This window comes from Rhipicephalus microplus, chromosome 5 (assembly GCF_043290135.1).
Source record: "Rhipicephalus microplus isolate Deutch F79 chromosome 5, USDA_Rmic, whole genome shotgun sequence".
NCBI lineage: Eukaryota > Metazoa > Arthropoda > Arachnida > Ixodida > Ixodidae > Rhipicephalus > Rhipicephalus microplus.
In genome coordinates this window covers 77,646,874-77,668,523 of record NC_134704.1, presented here as the reverse complement: position 1 = coordinate 77,668,523, position 21,650 = coordinate 77,646,874, and the positions used below count along the sequence as shown (strand labels likewise).

Below are 21,650 nucleotides of genomic sequence, written 5' to 3'. Positions count from 1 at the left end.
TTGCTCAGAAGCATGTTTATCTTGTACTGTTGTAGCTACTAGTTCGAGATGGAGAGTACACGTCTGGGTGCCAAATGTACAAACACGTGTTAAGCTGTCAGTGCCATTAACTTGAATGGCTGCGAAATGCTCATAAAAGTAGCCATGCAGCACTCCAAGCAATTGTCGATCACTGGCTATCGGAGTTTATTGTATTACAAATGAATTGCTGCAAAAAGCTTTATTTACAGCCCTGCTGTTAGGCGCCCATTCCTGTGTTGAGCCGCCCCGGTATTGTCATAACTGGCAGAGCGAATGAGGATGACAGAGAATGAACACGGGGCCCTGTAGAGAATGAAAAATGGCAATAGCAAGAAGAGTGCGAGGAAGAGGGAATGACAGAGGCAAGACAACGGGTTCCAAAAAGGGCACCTGTGGCCACAGTAGCGCGCATTGTTTTGCGTTGGCCGTTGCTTAATGCAGCCCATGCCCTGCCTTCCGTGGTCTCCCAGTTACCGAGGCAGTCGCACTACGCTCTGTCTGTAGCGTTTGGTGTGAACTAGACTGCATAAAGTCGTATGCACCAGTAATGATACTCCCGGCATTTAATTTTTAATGTAAATCGTGTACTTATATACAAAATAGTCTGAGTCAGTTCTTTCTGAACAATGAACTATGCTCAAAATTTGCATTGCACAGTATCGTAATTGTTGGTGCAATATTTTTAATACTATAAGTAAAATCACTGTCATAGGAATTGTAGGGCAACTTAAGTGGTTTCTCTTATCCTTAGTTCCAACAAGCACGTTAGAAGCTAGAGGGGTGATGGCAAAGGGCCAAAACCTATGCCAGAACGTCATGACCTTGGGTGCGCATCAAATTGGTCAGTGGTTGTATTCTTTCCTTCACTGACATAGTCAAGCTTGTCAAAGATGTTATCTTCTAAGAGAACAGTGAGTGACTTGTCTTTCAGGCGTAATTGTGATTTTTTGCTGCCATGTTTAGTGCACCATATTTGGCTTGCACGAGCCTTTGCTACCGACTGGCAGTGCTTCCCGACATGTTGAAAAAGTGTTGCAGGACCCCTATAAGTAGAGTCATGCGAGAATGTGCAAAATAAAGCATCAGACAGTTAGATGTCATTATTTCGGGTCCGGTATGGCACAGATGTTGAGGACTTGGTAAGCTCTAGGAATTTTCTAACGTAAACCTCGGATAGAAGTTCAGCGTACCTTTTTCACCGCTGCAGGAAGGAGAAGGAGGAATCCACGATGGGGCAACGACTCTGGGCTGCTGTGAAGACGAATCTCCTGTGCCACACCTTCTTCACACTGGTGTTCCTGTCGAGTGGGCTTGTGCTCAACGCATTCCAGCTGGTCGTCTACTGCCTGGTGCGGCCCGTCTCGCGGCACTGGTACCGCCGCATCAACTACTACCTCATCTATGCCTCCTGGTCACGTGAGTGAATTTTATAGTGCGGTAATTTTAGCTAGCTGTTTAATCATGATTATCTGACAATGTTGCATAAAATGAGATTGATTGATATATCGGGTTTAACGTCCCAAAACCACCGTACGATTATGACAGACGCCGCAGTGGAGGGCCCTGGAAATTTTGACCACTTGGGGTTCCTTAACGTGCACCCGAATCTCAGCACTTGGGCCTACAGCATTTTCGCCTCCATCGAAAATGCAGCCGCAGCAGCCGGCATTCGATACCCTGACGTGCGGGTCAGCAGCCCGCACGTCAGGTACCATAGCCACTAGACCACTGCGGTGGGGCCACATAAGTTGAGGAAAGTAATGGAAGAGATAAGGAGAATGGGGTATTTTTAATCACTTTCAAGCTTTCTTTTTTGTGGTCTAATTGCGTCAGTTGAAAGTTGGTGCTTCGTGTGTCTCTGTTGTGTTTTGTCCCTTGTTTTAAGAGTGTGGACTCTCGGAGCCAACTTGTTCAATACGGCTACGGTAAGCATAGTGGTTAGGTGAAACAAACAAGACAAAGTTTGTATACTAGACCACATGGCATGCCGTTCTTGTTCTCCCTGTTGTCTACCAATCATTTTTTTTCTCGACATTCTAGTTACGTGGGCCATTTGTTGTTCTTCATGCCATATTATGACATAGTTTCTTTTCATTAGTGCTGACCTACGAGCATTGCTTCAAGTTTTTAAGTGTACCAGAACCTAATGAAACCTACAAACAATGAAGCTAAGAAAGGTCTCTTTTCTGTTGGTCTCATCAGTTTGTGTCTAACAAAGAAACAGGTCCTTGATCAATCCCCCTATCTTTCGTTCATTTAGGCCCGTATTCACAAACGCTCCTTCACTCAAGGGCTCCCCTCGACTAGACGAAGTCAAGGCGGAGCGTGCTCTTCCACTCAAGGAGCCGCTGCATTTCAGGAACGCTCCTCCACACTTCCTTCGCCAAGGGAGGCCTCGGAAATGCTCCCTCCACTTGAGTGAACTGCATGGGCCAAGAAAAGCGCCTGATAATGAGAGTATTCGCAATTGTGGTTAAGAAATGCCTATCTTTAATAAATGAACGCTTTACTTACTCATTCTTTTTTAAAAATTGCCATTACAGCAAAATACATGCATTTAGAGTGGTAGCATGGTTTCCCTAAGCCTTGAGCCGGTAGAGTTACCGAAACCCCCGCTTCTAGTCTGGCAACAGTTGCGCCCAGGCAGCAGCTGATGGCGTTTCATCTGCTGCTGAACGTTTCTACGTGCTTAGTTTATTTCGTCTCGTGTGCGTCTATTAATTGCAGTTTATATTTACGGTAGTGTTTGAGTGGTTGTTTAAGACCCTGCTTTTGCCGGGGTGACTAACGAACTACGTGAGTGATGGCAAAAGCAGAACATATGGTTTGTTGCTTTGTTTACTTTTGTTTTGCTGAGAGCCTTCTGCTCACTAGTGTAGCCACCAAACGTGTAACACGGTGGAGTGAGTAATTTCTGCTTAATATCACAATATATTGGGGTGCTTTCAGAATTCCCCTCCGACAAAGATTACTTGTGTGTGAATTCGTTTTCGCTGTGGGGGTACGTGAACAGTTCCTGATTTCAGTGGACTGTGCTATGTTCATTTTTCTCATTTACTGCAAATTTCAACGTGGCACTTTCGTAGTTGTTCCTCTGCATGTAATAGAAATTTTGAAAGACAATGCATGGAACTATTCAAGGTTACACCAGAGTAGCGTTGATTTGATTGATATGTGGGATAACATCCCAATACCAACATTTGATTATGAGAGACGCAGGATAGCGTTAAAAAGTAGGCATGGTACACTCGTGGCTGAGCGTTTGAATTAGACTGCTATGTAAATCAAGGGAAGCGATCGTGTGCCTTTCTTCAACTAATGGCGAAAACATCATTTTAAAGTTGTTGTTTTCTTCAATTAGCAGCATATATAGTCCGTTAACAATGCGTGTTTGTGTTTTTGTGTTTCAATTTTAACATTTCATTCTTCCAAGGATGCCTGAGTTAGCAGTTATTTTTTCCATCTTCTTTTTGCCCTACATTTGTTGATGCCCTAATATGACAGATTCGAATAGACGTAACCTTTAAATCTCTATAGCTTCCGTCTCCAAGTTCACACAGCGGCCCCGTCTTGAAACTTTTGTCCCGGCTCCTTTATCTGCAAGCTCAGAAGCACATTCGTTAATGCAGGAATGACCTTTGCACTTATGTCGGCTTTTATTTGTGGAATATGATTGCCGGGAATACCTTTTGAAAATGATCGTGTTTTCTGTGCTTCATGCTAAAGCCTCGGCAGTACATAATTTATAGGAGATGTTTTATTCTTTTGGAAATGATAAAATTGAAGGCGCTTTTGACTTTTGGCGCTGTTCTGTCTTAAAAACAACCATGGTGGTTCACTGAACCTTGGAGAAAGTGTCGTCAAGAAGCAGAGTATTTTACTCTGCTGATTTAAGGAAGACCAGTGCAACAAAGCGGTAAAAAAATGCTCAAGAGAATTGGAAACATCGTGGATATATCTGGTCAAAACCCTGTAAATAAAATATCCGCTATTGTTGCAACATTAGCATGTCTACGCACTGGAACCATGCCATCTCAGTTTCATGGAAGGTGAGTGATGGTGGTGTATATAAAACAAGCTTGGTTTTGTAGAACTGCTCTCTCGTAGAATCAGAGAAGAGGTTTTTGTGATTCTGTTTCATCCTGAGAAGATGAACATGACGATAATTATGTATTCTAAAATAAACAAAGTAGAAATTACGAATAGCAAAATAAACCTTTATTACATTTGGCTGATGAAGAACCATGTGGCAAACACAAGTGTGCAACTGCAAAGTGTGCGTTAATCAAGCATATGCAGCTGACACACTGTCGAAATAAATTTTGAGATTGTAAGACATCATAAATAAGATCGAGGTAGTAGACATCATAGCATGTCTTATGCAGTGCAGCTGCACGCATTCAGTGCAGATTTCGTCCTTTTGTATACAGTCGTGCAAACTCTGCAATTCATTGCGAATATGGCACGTTTTAGGAAACCTTTCCTCTGTGTTCTTCCGTCGGCAGCCTGGCCTCTGCACAAAAAAGGCAAGACATAATATTAGAAAAACGCAATAGCTGGAACACCAAAGCCGCATTTTCTAAAATTTCTCGGGATGCACTCATTCATTATATTTCTTGCGTTAAAGAACCGACATGGTTGAGTTACTGAGCTTTGCCTATTTTGACACATGTTTGGCTCAGGCACTTGGGCAGCTCACCAGGCATTATGGTTATGTAGTCCAATAACCTAATTGCACGAATCAATGGCATAGCCAGCAATATCCCTTTGGGGAGGGGGGGGGGGGGGTTAATCATAAAAAAACAATCTTATAATGTGTCTGTGGTATTTCTATTTCGCATGTTTCTGTTTTTATATGACACTCCATGCATTACAGAGCACGAGCCTCTGCTTGATTCCCTAATGCTGGGTGTAGTTGTTCATTGGTATTGTGAGCTGAATAGACACTGTATACCGAAGCTATGTTTCACGCGTAGTAGCAACAACAGCACACTTATTGGGCCCAATTGCATTGTGTTTTGTTCTTCCTAAACTGTGCATTGTGTTTTGTTCTTCCTAAACTGTTCTTCGTAACCTGAGCAATGGGAAAATGAACAAAAAACATGAAAAAGGAGAACTTACCTTCTCTTAGATACAGACGATCATCTAACGAAAGTGTGCTTCGCCGTATATTTCGGCTAGGGTAGCAAAGATTCACCGGAGAGGAAGCCACTCAGGAGTATAGTGAATACAGCGCATCGAAAGTTTGCTATTACGTTTCCTCTCAGCTTGATTGTTAAGCTTTCGCACCACGCTTGAAATGGTGGGGTGTGCAAGCTTCATCGAAACACATGAAAGCACTGGTATCCGCAGTAAGTCTTGGAGCACTCGCACGACAAGTATACGCACGCCCGAAGGCAGGTAATCCACTGGCTCATGCATGAAACACAACACATCACGGCACTGGTGAGCGCTTTGCTTGACACCACGCCCGCCTGTCTCGGTGCCACAGTAGCCGTTGTCGAACCGTTACAAGACAGCTCCATAGTGAACGTGCACCGTCACTGTTGAAAGAACGCGGCGGTGGCAGCCAAATTGATCGATGAACGCTGCCAAAGCGAGACGGGCTCCGCCATGGACGCGATGTTGGCGCAAAAACTTTACTCGAGGGACGATTCAAGGTAGCTCGATCGCTTCCTTGACAATCTCGAGGAAACGCTTGAGATTTTCTCAAGTGAGGGGCGGTTTGTGAATGAATGGGAAAACGCCACTCAAGGAACGTTTCGAGTGAAGGGTCGAGTCGAGGAGCGTTTGTGAATACGGGGATTAGTGTACCAGTGTCACGTTTCCATTAAATCAATAACTTTGTTGGCTTACTGCCTTGGGTAAGACTTTATAATTAAGCAGTGGGGAAGGCACAAAGGACTATGAAGACAGCAGAGATGCTCATGTTGTTATTTCATTTTTCTGTAGCTCATGCTGTTTGCTCGGGGGATTTAATAAGCCTGCTGTGGTGGCGTCGTTGATGTGACATTCTCGTGCTGATCAAGATCCGCATGACCAGAATACATAGCTCTAGTGCTTTCGTCAAGGTGCAAACGCTGCAAATCAATGAGTAGAACAGATCATTGAGCGCTTAGTGCTACTTAATTTTTTTGTTGTCAATTGACAGAGGTGGTGGCATTGGCTCAGTGGTGGTCGGGGAGCCGCATCAAGGTGTGGGGCACAGACGAAGACATGGACGCCCTCCTCAAGGATCACCACATGTGCGTCATGAATCATTGTTACGAAGTCGACTGGCTGGTCTGCTGGATGATCTGTGACCAGTTTAAGATGCTCGCAGTAAGTCCTGTCTTTTTTTTCTTTTGTTCTTTTTCAAGATATCCGAGGGTTGTAGTCATAGTTCACTACGTAAGATGGATTTTGCTTTTTACTTGTTGTGTTGGTGCGGGATACCTCTTGCCCACACTTTCATCTCTAAATATCGAGGTGGACATTGCTTATGGAAGCTTTCACAGTGTCCTTTTGAATTGCTGGTTTTCTCTCATCAGACAGTTGGCCAAGTGAATCCTGTATGTAAAGGACAACTTTGTGTAATGGCCTAACAGTGTGTTTCCTCAATTGCTATTTCATCGCCCTTTCATTGCTCATCATTGCGCTTCATTGCTTTAGCAGCTGATGGATAGGGCTTGCAGATTTTTGTTGAGTTTCGTTTCGTGACAGTGTTGTCACGATAGTCATATGAATTTTATCCAGTAAATTGGTAGCTCTTTAGAAATGTGCTGGCATGAAAAAAGAGCAAGTTCTGAAGATAGCTTAAAAAACGTCGCGTGTCATATTTTTACACATATAACCCGCATATAAAAACAAGAAAATGTGTTAAAAAGATGGGATGCGTGTTTATTAGGGGGTATGTACATGTTTTTTTTTGTTTTTTTTCTAGAGGAAGAGTGGTGGGTAGGGGTTACATGCAGAGGCATGTTATATGTGAGAAAATGCATTCTATGACAAATGACTGATGTGAAAATTCAAATAGTCGTCCAAATATTAATAAAGATAATCGTACGTTATGCTTTCATGCATGTATTGGCAGTCAGTTGAATCAGCCGACAGTTTTCAGCATGAACTCTACCAAATGTTATTCTATCGTTGTCAGGGGTCCCGTTAATTAGGGAGGCGATCGCCGGGCTAATTCCAAGGACCGAAATATTGCCCCCCCCCCCCCCCCCCTCCCGAACTGCACCACGAAAGCGTGGACAATTTAGAAGTGGTCCTATTTGGCACGCCAGCGGACGCCGGCTGTGGTCCAAAGAACAAGTCAGAGCCGAGAGTTGATAAACAAAACAAAATTATATTCTCAATTAGGGCAGATTAAATCGATGCACAAGTATGCACACTCGACAATAGTTGAATACAATATGTCACCAATCAAACAACGTACTACACAGTACAATTAGCCACGCTCGAAACAACGGACACAGACAACAATACGCACTACAATGCAGTCGCATGCATCGAACAACCAAGACACTTAAAGACTAAAGAGTTAGAAAACTTATTCAGTCCAAAGTTCTTGGAACAAGTCTAAATGATACTCTTCCGAGAATCACTCACTCAAGGACCGGCGTTGTTGTCGTTCCGCTGCCCCCGAAGTTTCTCTTCCAGGAAACCTCGCGTCTTCAATTGACCACTCTGCAGGCTCCAAACTTCTTCGCCGGTGACATGTCGGCTTCCCACACGCAGCTGTTGCCACGCGTCTTCGCTCGCTGGGGGTAGACACACACTCTTGCCTGTAGCTCGAGTCTTCACCCTCAGGTGGAAATCTTCTTCTTCTCCTCCTTTGTCACTGAGGACAAAAGGCTTCGCCGACAAGGCGGAACACCCTACGCACTCTGGCGCAATATTCCTTCTTCTCCTGCTTTGTCACTGAGGACAAAACCTTCGCCGACGACACGGCGGAACACCCTACGCACTCTGGTGCGAAATACCTTCTTATCCTGATCTCCCATCTCTGCTGCTCGGTTAGATACCTTCCGCGCGAGATTCCAGAAAATTCTCATCATTCTGTCGGCACGATACGCAGCGAAGGCTGGGGAAAGCGCGAGATGGTTCGAGGGCCGTCCGCGACAGATGACGCAACCCTGCATCACCACGCCTCTTTCCATAGAGAACTTTCCAGGGCTTGCTCGGTCGCCGATGTGAGGAGGTTCGTCGGCGAACCTACGCTTCCGAGGGAGAGGGACGCGCGCCCGGGGAGTCTTTGGATGTTTGTTCTCTTTTTTTATCGTTGACCTCGAGGCGTTTCTCCGGCGCTTCTTCGCGAAAATTCGGGGGTGCGCCTTTTTTTGAGCGCTCGTTTTGTGACAATCGCTGACTCTGAAATTATGTGGATGACGCAAATTCTTGCTTCTAGAGAAATCTGTGCATATGAATGATTGTGCCAGCTTAGAAAATTATTGGTGGCAATGCTTGCCAGCACATGGTGATTTAATGGGAGATAAAGCTATTGGTCATTTTCGTTTTCTCTCGTTCGCAGAATGCAAAGACCTTTGCGAAAAAGTCATTGATGTACGTTCCCGTCATTGGCTGGAACTGGGCCTTGTCAGAGCAGATTTTTCTCGAGCGAAGCTGGGAGAAGGACTCTCAGACCATTGGCGGGAAGCTGGACAAACTGCTGGACTACAAGGACAAGATCCTGGTTAGTCGGGGCGGCACTGAGCGAAGGGGCATGCTGCACACCGAAGAAGGATTGCTGTTGATGTGCCCTTCTTTGTATATAAACAGAATGACGGTGTACCTTGGAAGACGTCATATTGGATTGCGTGCTCTGTGGTTTGGTTAGACAGGCATGGTTGTTCAGGGCTCTTAAAAAGCAGTACTGGGCAACATTGCCGTGGAAGTTTTTGTAGGGAGAGTTAGAACGAAGTGTAGTGTTACGTTCATTTGCACCTGCATATGGAAAAGAACTGCGACAAGGAATTGTTTACCTTAAATATGTCATTGCATGTCTCCGCTTCATACATTGAACATGATATTGATTAGCTGAGCTTTTGAAAGGAAGAAATATTTTGTGATGTCTGTGCTAGATAGAAAACTGCATAAGGTGCTGAAATTCATGCCAAGTTTTTCTATGGTGCAGAAGCAAGTTGTAGTCAAATCTTGTTACTTGGGAATGTTGCGCCAATGAATTTTCTGAAAACCCATTGCCCCAACTTAGAAATGCATAATTATTGTAACATTCTTGGAAAATTGAGAAGAAAAATCGGCAGTAAAAAGTGGGCTTGTCTGAAGTGCCACCTGAAGTCTTACCTTCATCAACGAGTCAACAAATACGCAAAAGGATATTTCGAGGCTGAGATAGTGCTTGGTTACAACGTGTGAAGTGGTGTATCGTGTGTATATCCTAGAGAGGTGATTGCTTGAATTAGGGACAAAACACTGTAACAACAGCCACAGATGTTATCAATTAGCTTCAGCATGACAGGGATGTGACATTAGTTGGTTCAATCTGCGTTGTCTGAAAAGCACCGCTGCATAGATAACGTGGAGAAGTTGGCACACATTTGAAAATTGCTGTCTCTTTGCACATTGCTACACGGCCCTGTGGCATGTTATCTCGCTGTCAATTACTTTGTACAAAGCATGGCGCACTGCATCACTGTGATCAGATCTCATTGTGCTTCAGCGTTTACTATGCGCTGATGGTTTCGCATTAACGTGCATTCTTGTACTTACCATCAACAAACAAGTTTGTAGCATACGCATACTTTATGTAAAATGTACAGGGTGATATCTTTAGAACTTACCTATTTCATTGTGTGGTAATTTTGCTTGAAGTTATCTGACTTAATGTGGTTTGCGGTGGAATATTCAGGAAGGATGAAAATTTAATGGTTCATGTCGTTTTTCGCTGCATGATGTAGAAGAAACAGACTAAGTAAGAATGGCACAAAATCACAACATTCCGCAAAGTTTTGTACAAGAGGGATGGTGTGAAACACGTGCATGCGAGTATAAAGTGTTAGTCTGTTTTGTGTCAATGTAACGAGATGAACCCGGCATCTTGAACCTTGCCGACTGTGGCTGATCTGAACTCCGCACCAAACTAGATGTCCCTCCTTGTATAGCACTTCATGGTTTTCGTCACTTCTTATTTATTGGTTTGGTTGGGTGTTGCACATGAAGAAGCACAACGGGTTATTGAATTTTTGTCCTTCCTGGATATTTTGTGGCAAACCACACTAAAGTCTGATACTTCATACGAAACTCTAGGCTGATAAAATTGGTCTCTTCTAAAAGAACTATCCTGTAGTTTTTAATGACTTTCTTTTGTTTTTGGTACAATGATATTTTAAAGTAAGAAATGGTTTCGTGTAATCCCAAGCTACATTGAAATTTCCCTAGCTCCAGAGGTTTCTCAGTAGGAAAAATCATAATCCCCATTACTGTGGTGCAAGGCTATTATAAAACATGTTCTTCACATTCCCATCTTAAGCTGTGAATTTGTCAAACAAGATCAGAGTGTCTGAGAATACACAGCTACAAAAAGATATTTTCAAATGAAGACTTTGCTTGATGCATGAAAGAGTGCGAAAACGACTAGTCATATTGTATGTAATCAATCATTACAGCAACCTTCCAAAGTACTGCTGGCTTGTCGAATGATAGATGACGTGCAGATGGGACAAAAAATGCGACTGCTCACTTCATGCACAGTCGTGTAAAGTTTCTGATTCAGAGAACCAGCTTTCTTGCAACAACTTAGTCACATGGCTGCATGTTTGCATGTTTCAGCCAATGAAAGGGGGCAAAACTGCGATGGCCGGGGCACAGCCGGTGGCTTTGCATCTCATACTTCGTTGCGGCCTCCGCTGCGGCTTTGCGCAAATTTATGGAAATGTAGATGGCTAGTGAAGTGAAGAAGAGTGTGGCACTTGTGACCCGACAAGTATCCCGAGATTAAGCTGCATGCATTAATTTGTGCTGCCTACTTATACGCTCATTCCTCTTGTCTCTCCCGCCAGCTATTGATGTTCTCGGAAGGGACGCGGTTTAGCAAGGCAAAGCACGAGCTGAGCCTGGAGTTTGCGGCCAAGAGAAACCTGCCCAAGCTGAAGCACCACTTGCTTCCAAGACCTAAAGGCTTCGTGTACTGCACCCGTCACTTCAAGGAGAGAGGTTTGTCTCTATTCCTTATTTGCTTTTTTTCCCCCTCGAATGTTGTGCATTATGTAACATGCAACACAAATGAAGGTTCACGGGACGAAACAAAAGGTGGAAGTAAGCTGCAAGCATTAGAGCATTGATACCGTGCTTACTTGATTCTAACGCTATGGGCAACTTCAATCTGCTCACATAAAGAACGAAAATTAAAAAATGGGAGGATGTTCGATCGAGCATCTCCACTTCAAGTTGAAAACGACAATATATTTGTGCTTCGTGCACATTGTCTTCAATGGTGCCAGAAGGAAAGGAATGTTTAAGTGTGGTACATCGGTTGTTTCAAACTATCCTAGAATGCCAACTGTTGGCAAATGTTCGAAGTGTTCTCTACGCCATAATTCTTGCTCTTGCAAATTGGTGAGCGACCCACAACGCGTCTGCAAGGTGGGATGCGTTCCCATGCAGAAGCACGCTTTTTAATGGATGCACTGCTTTAAACCGGCCACTCATTGCACAGTTTGCATGTTATGATGCCTGGTGTGATTCTATGATTCTGCCAGGAAATGTTACACCTTCCACTGCATGGAATTTTCATAGCCTTTTTTTACTATGCAGTTTTTAGCAATGGTGCCGCTCTGTGGCAGAATGCCTGCTTGCCACGCAGAAGGCTTAAATGTAACTCTCATTTGGACCAAGAAATTTTTATTTATTTATTTGTATTTATCTCGAATTTTTACTCACGGACAATGCTGATCTGTCCCGCAGCCGACACCGACACCAGAATTCCTATGAAACAAGTGCTTCGAATCTATTGTGTTAAAACACAAATGTTACCTGAGGATCTACAGCAGAAACATGCATTATTTGTTTGTGACTTCTTGGCTCCAAAGAAAGGCTGTGAGGTCACATTACTCATCTTTGTCATAGGCTGAGTGAAGCTGTTCTGGTATCCATTGCAGATTCTTTGATTCCAGGCCGCCCTGCAACTTCACTGCTTTTGTGCTTTTGGGAGTACTGTACAGGGCGTGTTGCTTCGTCATTTTAACAGTGAAGCTGTTCTTGTCAAACATAAGTGCGTGCTTGTGCCCGAAAACTATGATCATCGTGGACAGGTGTGTGCCACATAATTTGGCCAAATCCATGTCTGTTTTTCAGACCACCTGCCTGCCATGCAAACGGCCTGAGTTCGATCCGCACTCAGACTGGGAAATCTTTTAAATCTTTTTTTTTTGTATCTACCTCAATTTTTCGGTCATGGACAAGATGGGGATTTTTCGCTCATAACTAACATCGCTGATGCCGTAATCTCTGTGAAACAAGCTCATCAACATTATCGTGTTAAAGGGGGATGGTAGGCTATTGTGAGAAAATCATGATATTGGATGAGATATACTGACAGACAGCAGTGAGAAAGATGACAAAGGTGCTGATTTTTCGGACATGCTTGAAAGTTAGGATGGTTCCACGAGGCTTTTCTAAGCTCCATGAAGTTATTGTATGACCAGGGTTGAACTTTCGGTATGCTGAAACAGTTCTAAGTCTGAACTTTTTACTCAAATCGTATGTCCATAAATGCATTAAGAGCAGCCACTGCAGTTTCAAAAGTTAGCTTGGCCGCAGTGCCGCAACACTGTGCGGTGAAGCTTACCGTGAGTTTGAAGGGGCGTTGGGGGACGTAGAAGTTGTGGGTGAAAATTCAGCAGCTTGAATTTCTCTTATTCATCTTTTTCTTCAAGGATACCACGTTTTATTACCACTTGGCATGCACACTCAACAGCCAGAATTCATTGCTATAATCGACAATGCGGTGTGCAGACATTGCTGTGAGCGAATTATATCACCATAAAAAACATACACAAGTTGGTAGTGTAGCCATTTCTCCTACTTATAACTAATATATGGTTAGAACCGGTATAATTATAAGTGGTTTCATGTGTATGTTGGATTGGTAAATGTGGCCTCGCCAGTAGTTGCGATTACATTAATCCTAAACGAGGCCGTTCTAAACTGTTTATGATGATTTCTTAAAAAAAAAAAAAACACTTCAAACACGGCATCTTCGTCTATTCTTTATGTATCAAGCCACGTGCAAGGAGCGCTTCTGCAGCAAAGCTTGTTTAGCAACCTGTTCTTTCCTTCAGTGCAGCATCTGACTGGCTAACCATCTTGGATATTCCATCATCATTTTAGAATGAAGCAAGTCTGGCTGTGTTTGTAGTTCTTTAGATACCATAGCACACTAAGCAAACACGAGACACAAGATGAGCGCTTCCCTTGATTTCGTCTTGTCTTGTGTTGGTTTAGCGCTGATGTTTTGCCCCAAAAAGATAATTTTTTTTCTGTAAACATCAACTACAAATAACAATTTGCAATCGCAGGTTGTTCGGCCCTGTATGACGTGCAGGTGGGCTTCCGTCACTCCCCGAATCCACCCACGATCAAGTCTGTCCTCAATGGTCGCCCATTCGTGGCTGATCTCTTATTCCGGAGGGTACCACTTGACAATGTGCCAACGGACTCTGATGAAGAATGCACGAAGTTTCTTTACGATCTTTACGTGGAAAAGGTATGTCAAAAGCACCTCTTGCGATGAATAGTTAGTTTGCATGACTGAGTGAATGTGACTGTGGAATATTGAAACGTGTAAGCATATCTGTGCAGACACAAGAAAACTCTGTCTTTTTGCTTGGTCTGTAATACAAATCACTTCAAAGAAATAGGTGCATGAAATAAAAAGTGCAGTGAAGTGAGCTTGAGTTGGTGGGTGTTCATTTTCTTACAGCGCGATGAGAACAAAAGAAAAAAAAAGCGACGAAGGCGCACAACTAACGCTACACCGCCCTTACTATCCACTGATATTTTTATTTAGGAAATGTGTTTTTACGTGGAAGGCCTTAGCTTGTGTATTTTAGATTTTTTCTCATTCTTGTCACTCTGTGACAAAATCTGTCAAATAAATTAATTTTCTTTGTTCGCCTAGTCTTCCAACCTACAGCCGCATGCTGCTAGAGTGAGTGTCTTACTGATTGGGCTAAACGCCCTGCTTGCAGAATGTTTAAATATCTGACCTGTGCAAACACATCGTACGAATGTACAAAACAAATCTCTATGGCAAACACTTTCTAGGAAGGCTTTGTTCAAATTTTTCCTGGTTGAGAAATAAATGCCCTCTCGAGGAAGACAAGATGTAAAGCTGATTCAGCAGATTGTATGCATCCAGAAACTTGGACTTTGAAAATATTCAATAGTCGTGGGGCCATTCCAGGTGCTGACAAATGCAGCGGTTCTAGTTGTGGGCCAACTGTGCCAAACTGTGTTTACTGCACCATCCTCATAGAATCGATCTAAATTGCGCCAAACTGCATCGCTCTCGGGTCTGACGGTTTTTAGCATTGAGGCATGGGCGGTGGCAAGTGAGTCCATAGATCAGAGCTTAAGTTTAAATCATTGATTGACCAGTCTTTGCACCCCTCAAGATGAGTGAGAACCTTTAGTGGCCCATCTGTTGAAGCAAGTACATCGTGGAATATTTTACAGCGCAACGGGTTACATACGGACAGAGAACATCCACGATGAACATCCACCAACTCGCCCAACTCGCGATTCTGCTGAAACAAGTACAATTTGCCCTCATTGAAAGGGATATTTATTGTTCTGGCAGTTCTTTTTTTATGATCAGGTTTTCTGACTTTGAGATCGTGTTTGGGTTTACCTTGGTTATGTGCTACTTTAAAGGGCATTAGCCCCGACAGGCTAGGTTTGCATAGATTTGCTTAAAAACATCCGTAAGTTTGTCTTCGAGGTCTGTATACTTTTCCATCTTTGGGCCTGTATAAATTTCACTTGGTTGATGGTAGTCATTTAATTAAGCCATACCATTAACTAACATTTCACATACGGCTCGTACAGTCGCTGTACTCTTCAAAAAGTTTCTGGATTTCTTGGGCTGGCCGCAGGAGGGAACATGATTGAGCTTTCACATTGTTATGCTGTCAGTTTCAAAACAAACCAAGTCTGCTGGTCCTCACCGGCTTTCTGTTGCTGAATATCTTGAACGTGTAGTTCTGTATGAAGAGAAGTTTTGTTTATTATGTTGCTCTGCGTGACTCTGTTTTGTTTAACACAGGACAACGAGATGGATGAGTACCTCAAGACGGGCAAGTTCCCTGGCACCGTGAGGGAGTTGCCAGTGCGAATCTGGCCTCTGTTGGTTCTTTGCTTCTGGAGCTTGCTGGTTGCAGTGCCCTGCCTGTATGCCTTCTACGCAGTGCTCACCAGTGGCAGCACAATCACTGTGGTGGCGTTCTCCACATTCATTGCCCTTTGTGAGTGGCTCCTTTGTGCCTACTTCTATCCTGACTGTTTTCGAGGGCATTCTACGCTTTAGAAAGTATATGTCAGCAGAGGCTATTTTTTTAGATGGTAAAAGTGCGCACACATGACACGGAGGTGGAAACATTTAGGAGGTGCAACTCCGCTCCTCGAGGTGACCAGATAATGTCATGTTGCCAGAGAGCCATTTCATGCTCGCAATGTCTCGCTGAATAAAAGCAAATTGCTGGCGTTTTAGTTTCAGAGTGCACCGGTCGCACGTGTTGCGCCACAGTCACAGAGTGGGGATGCGTAGCGCGGTCAGTTGTGCCCTCAGCTGGTAGTGTTTTCGTTTCTATTTTTGTGGTTGCAGCAAGGTGCCGCCAACTGGAACATCTCTGTCGGAGCATGCTGTTTTTGTATTTTATGTGACATTACCTGGATGCTCGCAAACGTCCATTCTAGGGGCAGTTTCACCTCCTAAATATTTCTTCCTTCATGACGCTTTAGCACTATGCATGGTTTAAGTGAGTCCTACAAAAGGGTCCCTTCCCAGTCACCACCGCTAATTTTGGTTACACAGTGAAGTTTACAGAGAATTTTATGGAAGTAATATTTTGAGTTAGTTCATTATTGAAATGCCCTGTTACTATGCCACGAGAAAATAAGGACCTTCGTTGAAGGCCAACTGCAGCAGTATGGCCCCTCGACAAAAAAGCCAGCGCAACGAATATTAAAAGCACTGCATCAGGATTCAACATTATTTTCATATTCAACAGCATGTGGGCAAAGAGGGGCCAGTGCTACACAATATCGTAATCTTGTGTGCCGAGCAAAGCACTGCACTCGTTCATAGTTTTCATCCCATTTGCTTCAGTACAACAACTTGCAACTTTTGGAGCTTTATATTTTTCTGAAAAGCATCATACCTGGTTCTTCTGGCTGTGACATACGTGTTCGAGCAGCCTATGGCCGTGCTGTTTTCTAGTAGTGGTGAGCTGGGATTTGCTTCATTTCTGTCTTTGTTTGATTTGCCCGAGCTCACTGCTAAAGCTCCGAGTCGTCTGTGAGCTGACATTAGTACATCAATTATAAATGAAATGCATGACTACAAGATCTTTCACGGCTGTTATTAACACTTACCCAACATATACTATAACTCATTCTGAGCGAATTCTGTGGAAGTCAGATTTCATTCTAGTTAGCCTTTAATAACCTGCTGGCTTCTGCGCTCTCCGTGGTCATTCCTGCATGGTGTTCTGCGGGAAAATTTGCGCGCCTGGGGTTGGCATGAGTCAGAGCATATAAGTCACAATAAGATCTGCAATGAACATCATTGAATAACAAATATTGTGTTCTTGTGTTAGCAATGCTTCACTGCATCGACTGTTGTTGTGGGATTTTCATGTGTGAAAAACTCTGAAGCACACAAGCATGGGAAGAGCAACTTCGCATCTTTAGCACTCCCATCGGCTCTCGGAGTTTTTGCAGTGTGCCTTGCAAACTTAGCACAGTCCTGAGGGATTTGTCTTTACTTCATTTGGCAGGATATGACAAGGAACATTAACCAATTCGGCAGCATTTAGACGCATTGGTTGGGCATTGATGGATAGGTTTTTGCGCTTCCCCATGTTTCGAAAAAGTTGGGAACGTGCCCTCTTAGCCGTTCAGAAAGCACATGCCCACACACGCATGCTTGTGAACTCCGATACTGACAGCTATGTTCATCTAAACGAAACTATATCATGCTAACAGCAAACACTAAATAATGTGCTGCCATCTAGGAAACATTGTCGAAAACAACAATTTCCTAAGCGGCCAGCGATTTCGCCAGTCGAGGAGTGGTTCGCCAACTGTGGAAGTTGAGGATTCGGTGATTGGTTGAGATGGATGCTGCACCTTTGCAATCGCCAGTGTCCATACCGTCTATGTCGCATACCGTCTGTGTTCTTCCATGTGCATAAGGCGAAGGAGCAAGTCAAGTTTGCACAAGGAGTTCCTCTTCATTTTACATTCTATTTTTCTTTGTGGCAGATACTTCGGCTTCTCTGGCTGTGCTGCTCTTACATTGGGGCAGTTTCATCGGACACCTCTGAAGTTTCTCATTCTGTTACTTGCAAGACACATTTTAGGTACCAAGCCCGAGTAGTGGCAATGCGAGAGATGGAAAGGCGTCTTAAGTCTAGTAGTCAACAATTTACACTGGCTGTTCTCTGCTGTGAGTAGCAGCACAAACAACAGAAGACACAGACTCGTACAGTAAAAGCTCACATATCAGGACCTCGTTAACTCTGCTGTGAGTAGCAGCACAAACAACAGAAGACACAGACTCATACAGTAAAAGCTCATTTATCAGGACCTCGTTAACTTGGAAATACGGTCAACTCGGACTCGCAGCGTGGTCCCGGCAAAACTGTATATTCCAATGAGGTCAAATGCTCATTAATTTGAAGGGATTTAGCTGCGCACCAGTTATCTCGGACAACTCCCGAGAGGGCCATCGGGACTCCAGAGTCGCGCGATCTCGGCTGCTTGGCTTGCCGTAACCAACGGCAGAACCGGAGTTTTGGAGAAACCGAAACCAAGCGAACTGCAGCAGAATATGACGATGATGATAGTGAATGAAGAGAAAGTGGCTAGGTGGCGCTAGTCACCACCCGGTGGAAGCGCTTGGGCCACCGGCGCATTCAGTGTCTACTAACAGCTGCTCGCTACGCCCATGCTACGCCTACTGGTTTACCACTTCGTGTCTTGGTTCTTTGTGTTGTGACTTCGCGTGTTGCGGCTGTGTTTGTGCGCGTTGCCGCCGCCGTCGCGCTTCATGGTGACCGTCACTGGAGTTAAGCTGTTACAGCAGCCAGCAAATGATCTTGAAAGAAAGGTTATGATATTGAAAGACGTGATGAGCTGACGCGACGTCGCCGCACCGTGCAGGAGGCCGCCGAAGCCCTCGCTGTTCTCGAGGAGTTCTGCGTTTGTTCTCCCGACAGTGAACGTGCACACCACCACCTGATGGGATTAAATAAGATTGTTCTGTCAGAAATTCCGACGGCGAGGCAGGCAAAAATAACCCCCTTGTTTAAGAAATAAAGGTTTGTCTGTGCCGTGTACGTTTTCCTTTTGTTTTCATGGTCCGTTCGATAATTCGAAATTCGGTTAACTCAAACATTCTCTCCGGTCCCGTGAGATCCGAGTTAACGAGATTTTACTGTATATTTGTGTCTTAGTCCAGTCTCCGGCAGTTTGAACCATTTTAAAGGGGGACGCGGCCCTTGAAAGCCGAAAAATTGCGAAATAGTCTGTTTTTGAAAAACCATACATGAAAGCCGAAAAATTGCGAAATAGTCCGTTTTTGAAAAACCATACTGTTGGGTTGTATGTCACATAAACTACCTATTCTGTAAATATCAGCGCCTAATTCAATCCCAAAGTGCAAAAGAAAATGCTATTTTTGAGGCCGCCGCAGCACCCAAAACACACTCAAAAGCAAAAATCAAACCAAACTTCGTGCACGTGTCGTTCCGAGACCATGCGGCTGTCTCGCAGCATTTTGGTTTTGTTTTGACTGTGAATTCTTTCCCTCTCATTTGCCGCTTTTCAAAATGGCGTCAACGGCGCGGTTGAGATGCTATCGGCGTTTCCCCAAGATGCGATGTGGAGTGCTGATTGGCTAGAGTAGCTCATTCATATCTCGCGTGCGAGCGAGGGCGAGCGAAAGCGCGCTCGTCATTAGCTGCTGCGCTGAATGGGGGTGGTCTCTTCCGGCGATGGCACGTCCGGCGGGCTCGTCTCGCTGTTGTGCTCTGCTGCATCTGCCTCGATAGACATTTGCTTACGAGCCGCTTTTTGCCATGTGCGGTATTTGCGATCAGTTTCTCTATTTTTTTTTCTTTTTGCACAAGTTTTGTGCCTCTTTGTTGCTGTTCATGATGCCGGCAACAAAGCCGAAGACGGTGCGCTAGTTCCAAACGCGGAAATGCTTTGTGCGGCTTCTACAAGAATCGAAATTCTGCTTTTCTGCTTCAAGTGCCCAGTGGGTAGATACTTGCGGCGGTGAAACTGTGCTAACGGCTGCCACCAGTCCAGAAACCGACAAACTGTGTGTACAGGGAGCCGTAAATGCATTGAGCGCGTCCGAGATCACCGGATGTAGCACGTGCTCAGAATCGGTGCCATCAAGCGGGACACCGAGTAAGATCGCTAGACACAGCACTTCGTCTGCATCGGGGCTAATAGCATGCAAGGGCCGTCGACCCTTTCTGCACACGCATTTCTTAACTAAGAAAGAAATCAATGCGAATGCGAGACATCGAGACGCCGCTCGCGCTGAACTCAAATCTATGCCAGTGACTCAGAAAAAAATTTGAACTGATGCAGGCAGCTCTTGAAAGAGATGCCCTACGCCTGAAAAAAGAAAAGGCTAAATGGCACTTAGAAGATAGAGAGAAAACAAAAGAGAAAAAGAGTGCATAAGGACATTTCAAGCAGCTCTGCTGGAACTTTTTGAGGAAAACACATGTGCTGAACTTTCAAAGTCCGTTTTGTCAAGATTGATTTTTTAATTAGTTGCGGTGCTGAGTTAAGTGATTTCTCGAGAACTGCCCATCAGATTTGCCAGGGTATAACAAGCTTCTTATTTTGAAAATTTGTGCCATTAATTAATAATAAACAATTAATTTTTGATAAATGTTATACCTTCTGGCTACATCAATTTAAAGTTGCATAACATTTTTTTTGTAGGGGAAATTAAATTAAAATAAAAAAAGCGGCTTTTTAGTGCTCTAGGATATCTATCCAGGCATGACCACAAATAATTTCAGCCTTCTGGTGTGTCCTGGGATTTCTTCCGGCTCTTCCTCAGGCACACAAGTGAACCACTCTGTTAGACCTCAGGAACTCTAGAACCCCTGAACACAATTTCGTGAAACTTTGTAGTTTTTCTAGTTTTAATGTAGTGAATATACCCTGAAAGTTTCATTAAGATATCCTAAAAAATAAAAAAGTTTGGTTTCTGGGTTACCCTCCCCCCTTAACTAACGTGTGTCATTTGAATTAGCAGGACTTGTTTGTGTTAACAGCCAAAATCTTGTGAGGGAGCCTTTTAACCCCTTTATGGTAATTGTTTTTGGGTGCATTTTTCCAGTATTCATTCGGAAAATTGCCAATTTTAAATAGCTGATTTTTATTTCCAGTGCTCTCCATTCTTCACTGGATGGTTGGTCTGTCAGAGATAAAGAAAAGCTCCACATACGGGACCACGAAACGTGTCAGCCCAGGCCCAGATGGCGATAAGCCGAGTACGAATGGCGATTACGCAAGGAAGGAGCCCCTCATTCGAAGTTCATCATGAGGTGTGACATCAAAAGACTTTCCTAAATATGTGTTACCTCTATCATGCGAACACATGCATCACGGAAATGTGTGGCGCGAGAGAACTTTCCTTCGACGTGTCCTTATAATTTTGTCATTATTCCTCGTTTGTTTGGTGTCCTTGTTCTTTTTTTATTTTTTATTGTTGCTGATTCGAGTTATTATATCCTACTCAGGTAGCGTACTGTTCGTTTTAGCAACCTCAATGTGCCCTTTCTTCCTGAGACAGTGTTTCTGTCACACTCAGGACAATTAGATCGGAATAGTGTGACTATATTTTGTTCTGGCACTGATCTAGCCCAATAGCTGCGAGCATGCAATTGGATGCGCAGTGTATTTGATTATTGCTTGTTGGGAGTTTTATTGTGTGTCTGTCAAATGCTCAGATTGGTTCTGCTTCTTGCCAGTCTTGTGAGTGTTTGAATTAGGAGCGTGCAAATATTGAAATTTTTAAATACGAATCGAATACAAATAAAGCAGAAAAACTGTCTTTGAATACTGAATACTTTGAACACTTTGAATAAATGGGTTCGACTTGTACAGTCGAACCCCTTTATAAGACACTCTGATATAAGAGACAAATCGGTATAAGAGACACCAGTATGACTACAGTAAAATAGTGGGGATATGAAAATGCATGCAAGGTCTCCTGCTTATAAGAGACATCTCGTATAAAAGACATGAATTGTTGCCCAGAGCATGCCTCTTATTAAGGGGTTTAAGTTTAGTTTAGAAAGCTGCATAAAAGTGAGCAAAAGTTGCTTTTACAAATCGTTCAAAATATAAATATTGAAATCGCATTTAAG

At 43.8% G+C, this 21,650-nt stretch overlaps 1 protein-coding gene across 1 annotated transcript in view; it reads left to right on the top strand.

Moving 5' to 3' along the window:
• Positions 1 to 21,266, top strand: part of LOC119174368 (1-acyl-sn-glycerol-3-phosphate acyltransferase delta) — a 41,611-nt gene extending 20,345 nt beyond the window's left edge. The window contains exons 2-8 of the mRNA XM_037425241.2: positions 1,229 to 1,437; positions 6,173 to 6,342; positions 8,537 to 8,698; positions 11,025 to 11,178; positions 13,542 to 13,729; positions 15,290 to 15,488; positions 20,667 to 21,266. Of these exons, the coding sequence (XP_037281138.2) occupies positions 1,229 to 1,437; positions 6,173 to 6,342; positions 8,537 to 8,698; positions 11,025 to 11,178; positions 13,542 to 13,729; positions 15,290 to 15,488; positions 20,667 to 20,824 (1,240 nt within the window). The 3' untranslated portion in view covers positions 20,825 to 21,266. The remainder of the gene's footprint in view (positions 1 to 1,228; positions 1,438 to 6,172; positions 6,343 to 8,536; positions 8,699 to 11,024; positions 11,179 to 13,541; positions 13,730 to 15,289; positions 15,489 to 20,666) is intronic.
• Positions 21,267 to 21,650: the final 384 nt, after the last annotated feature.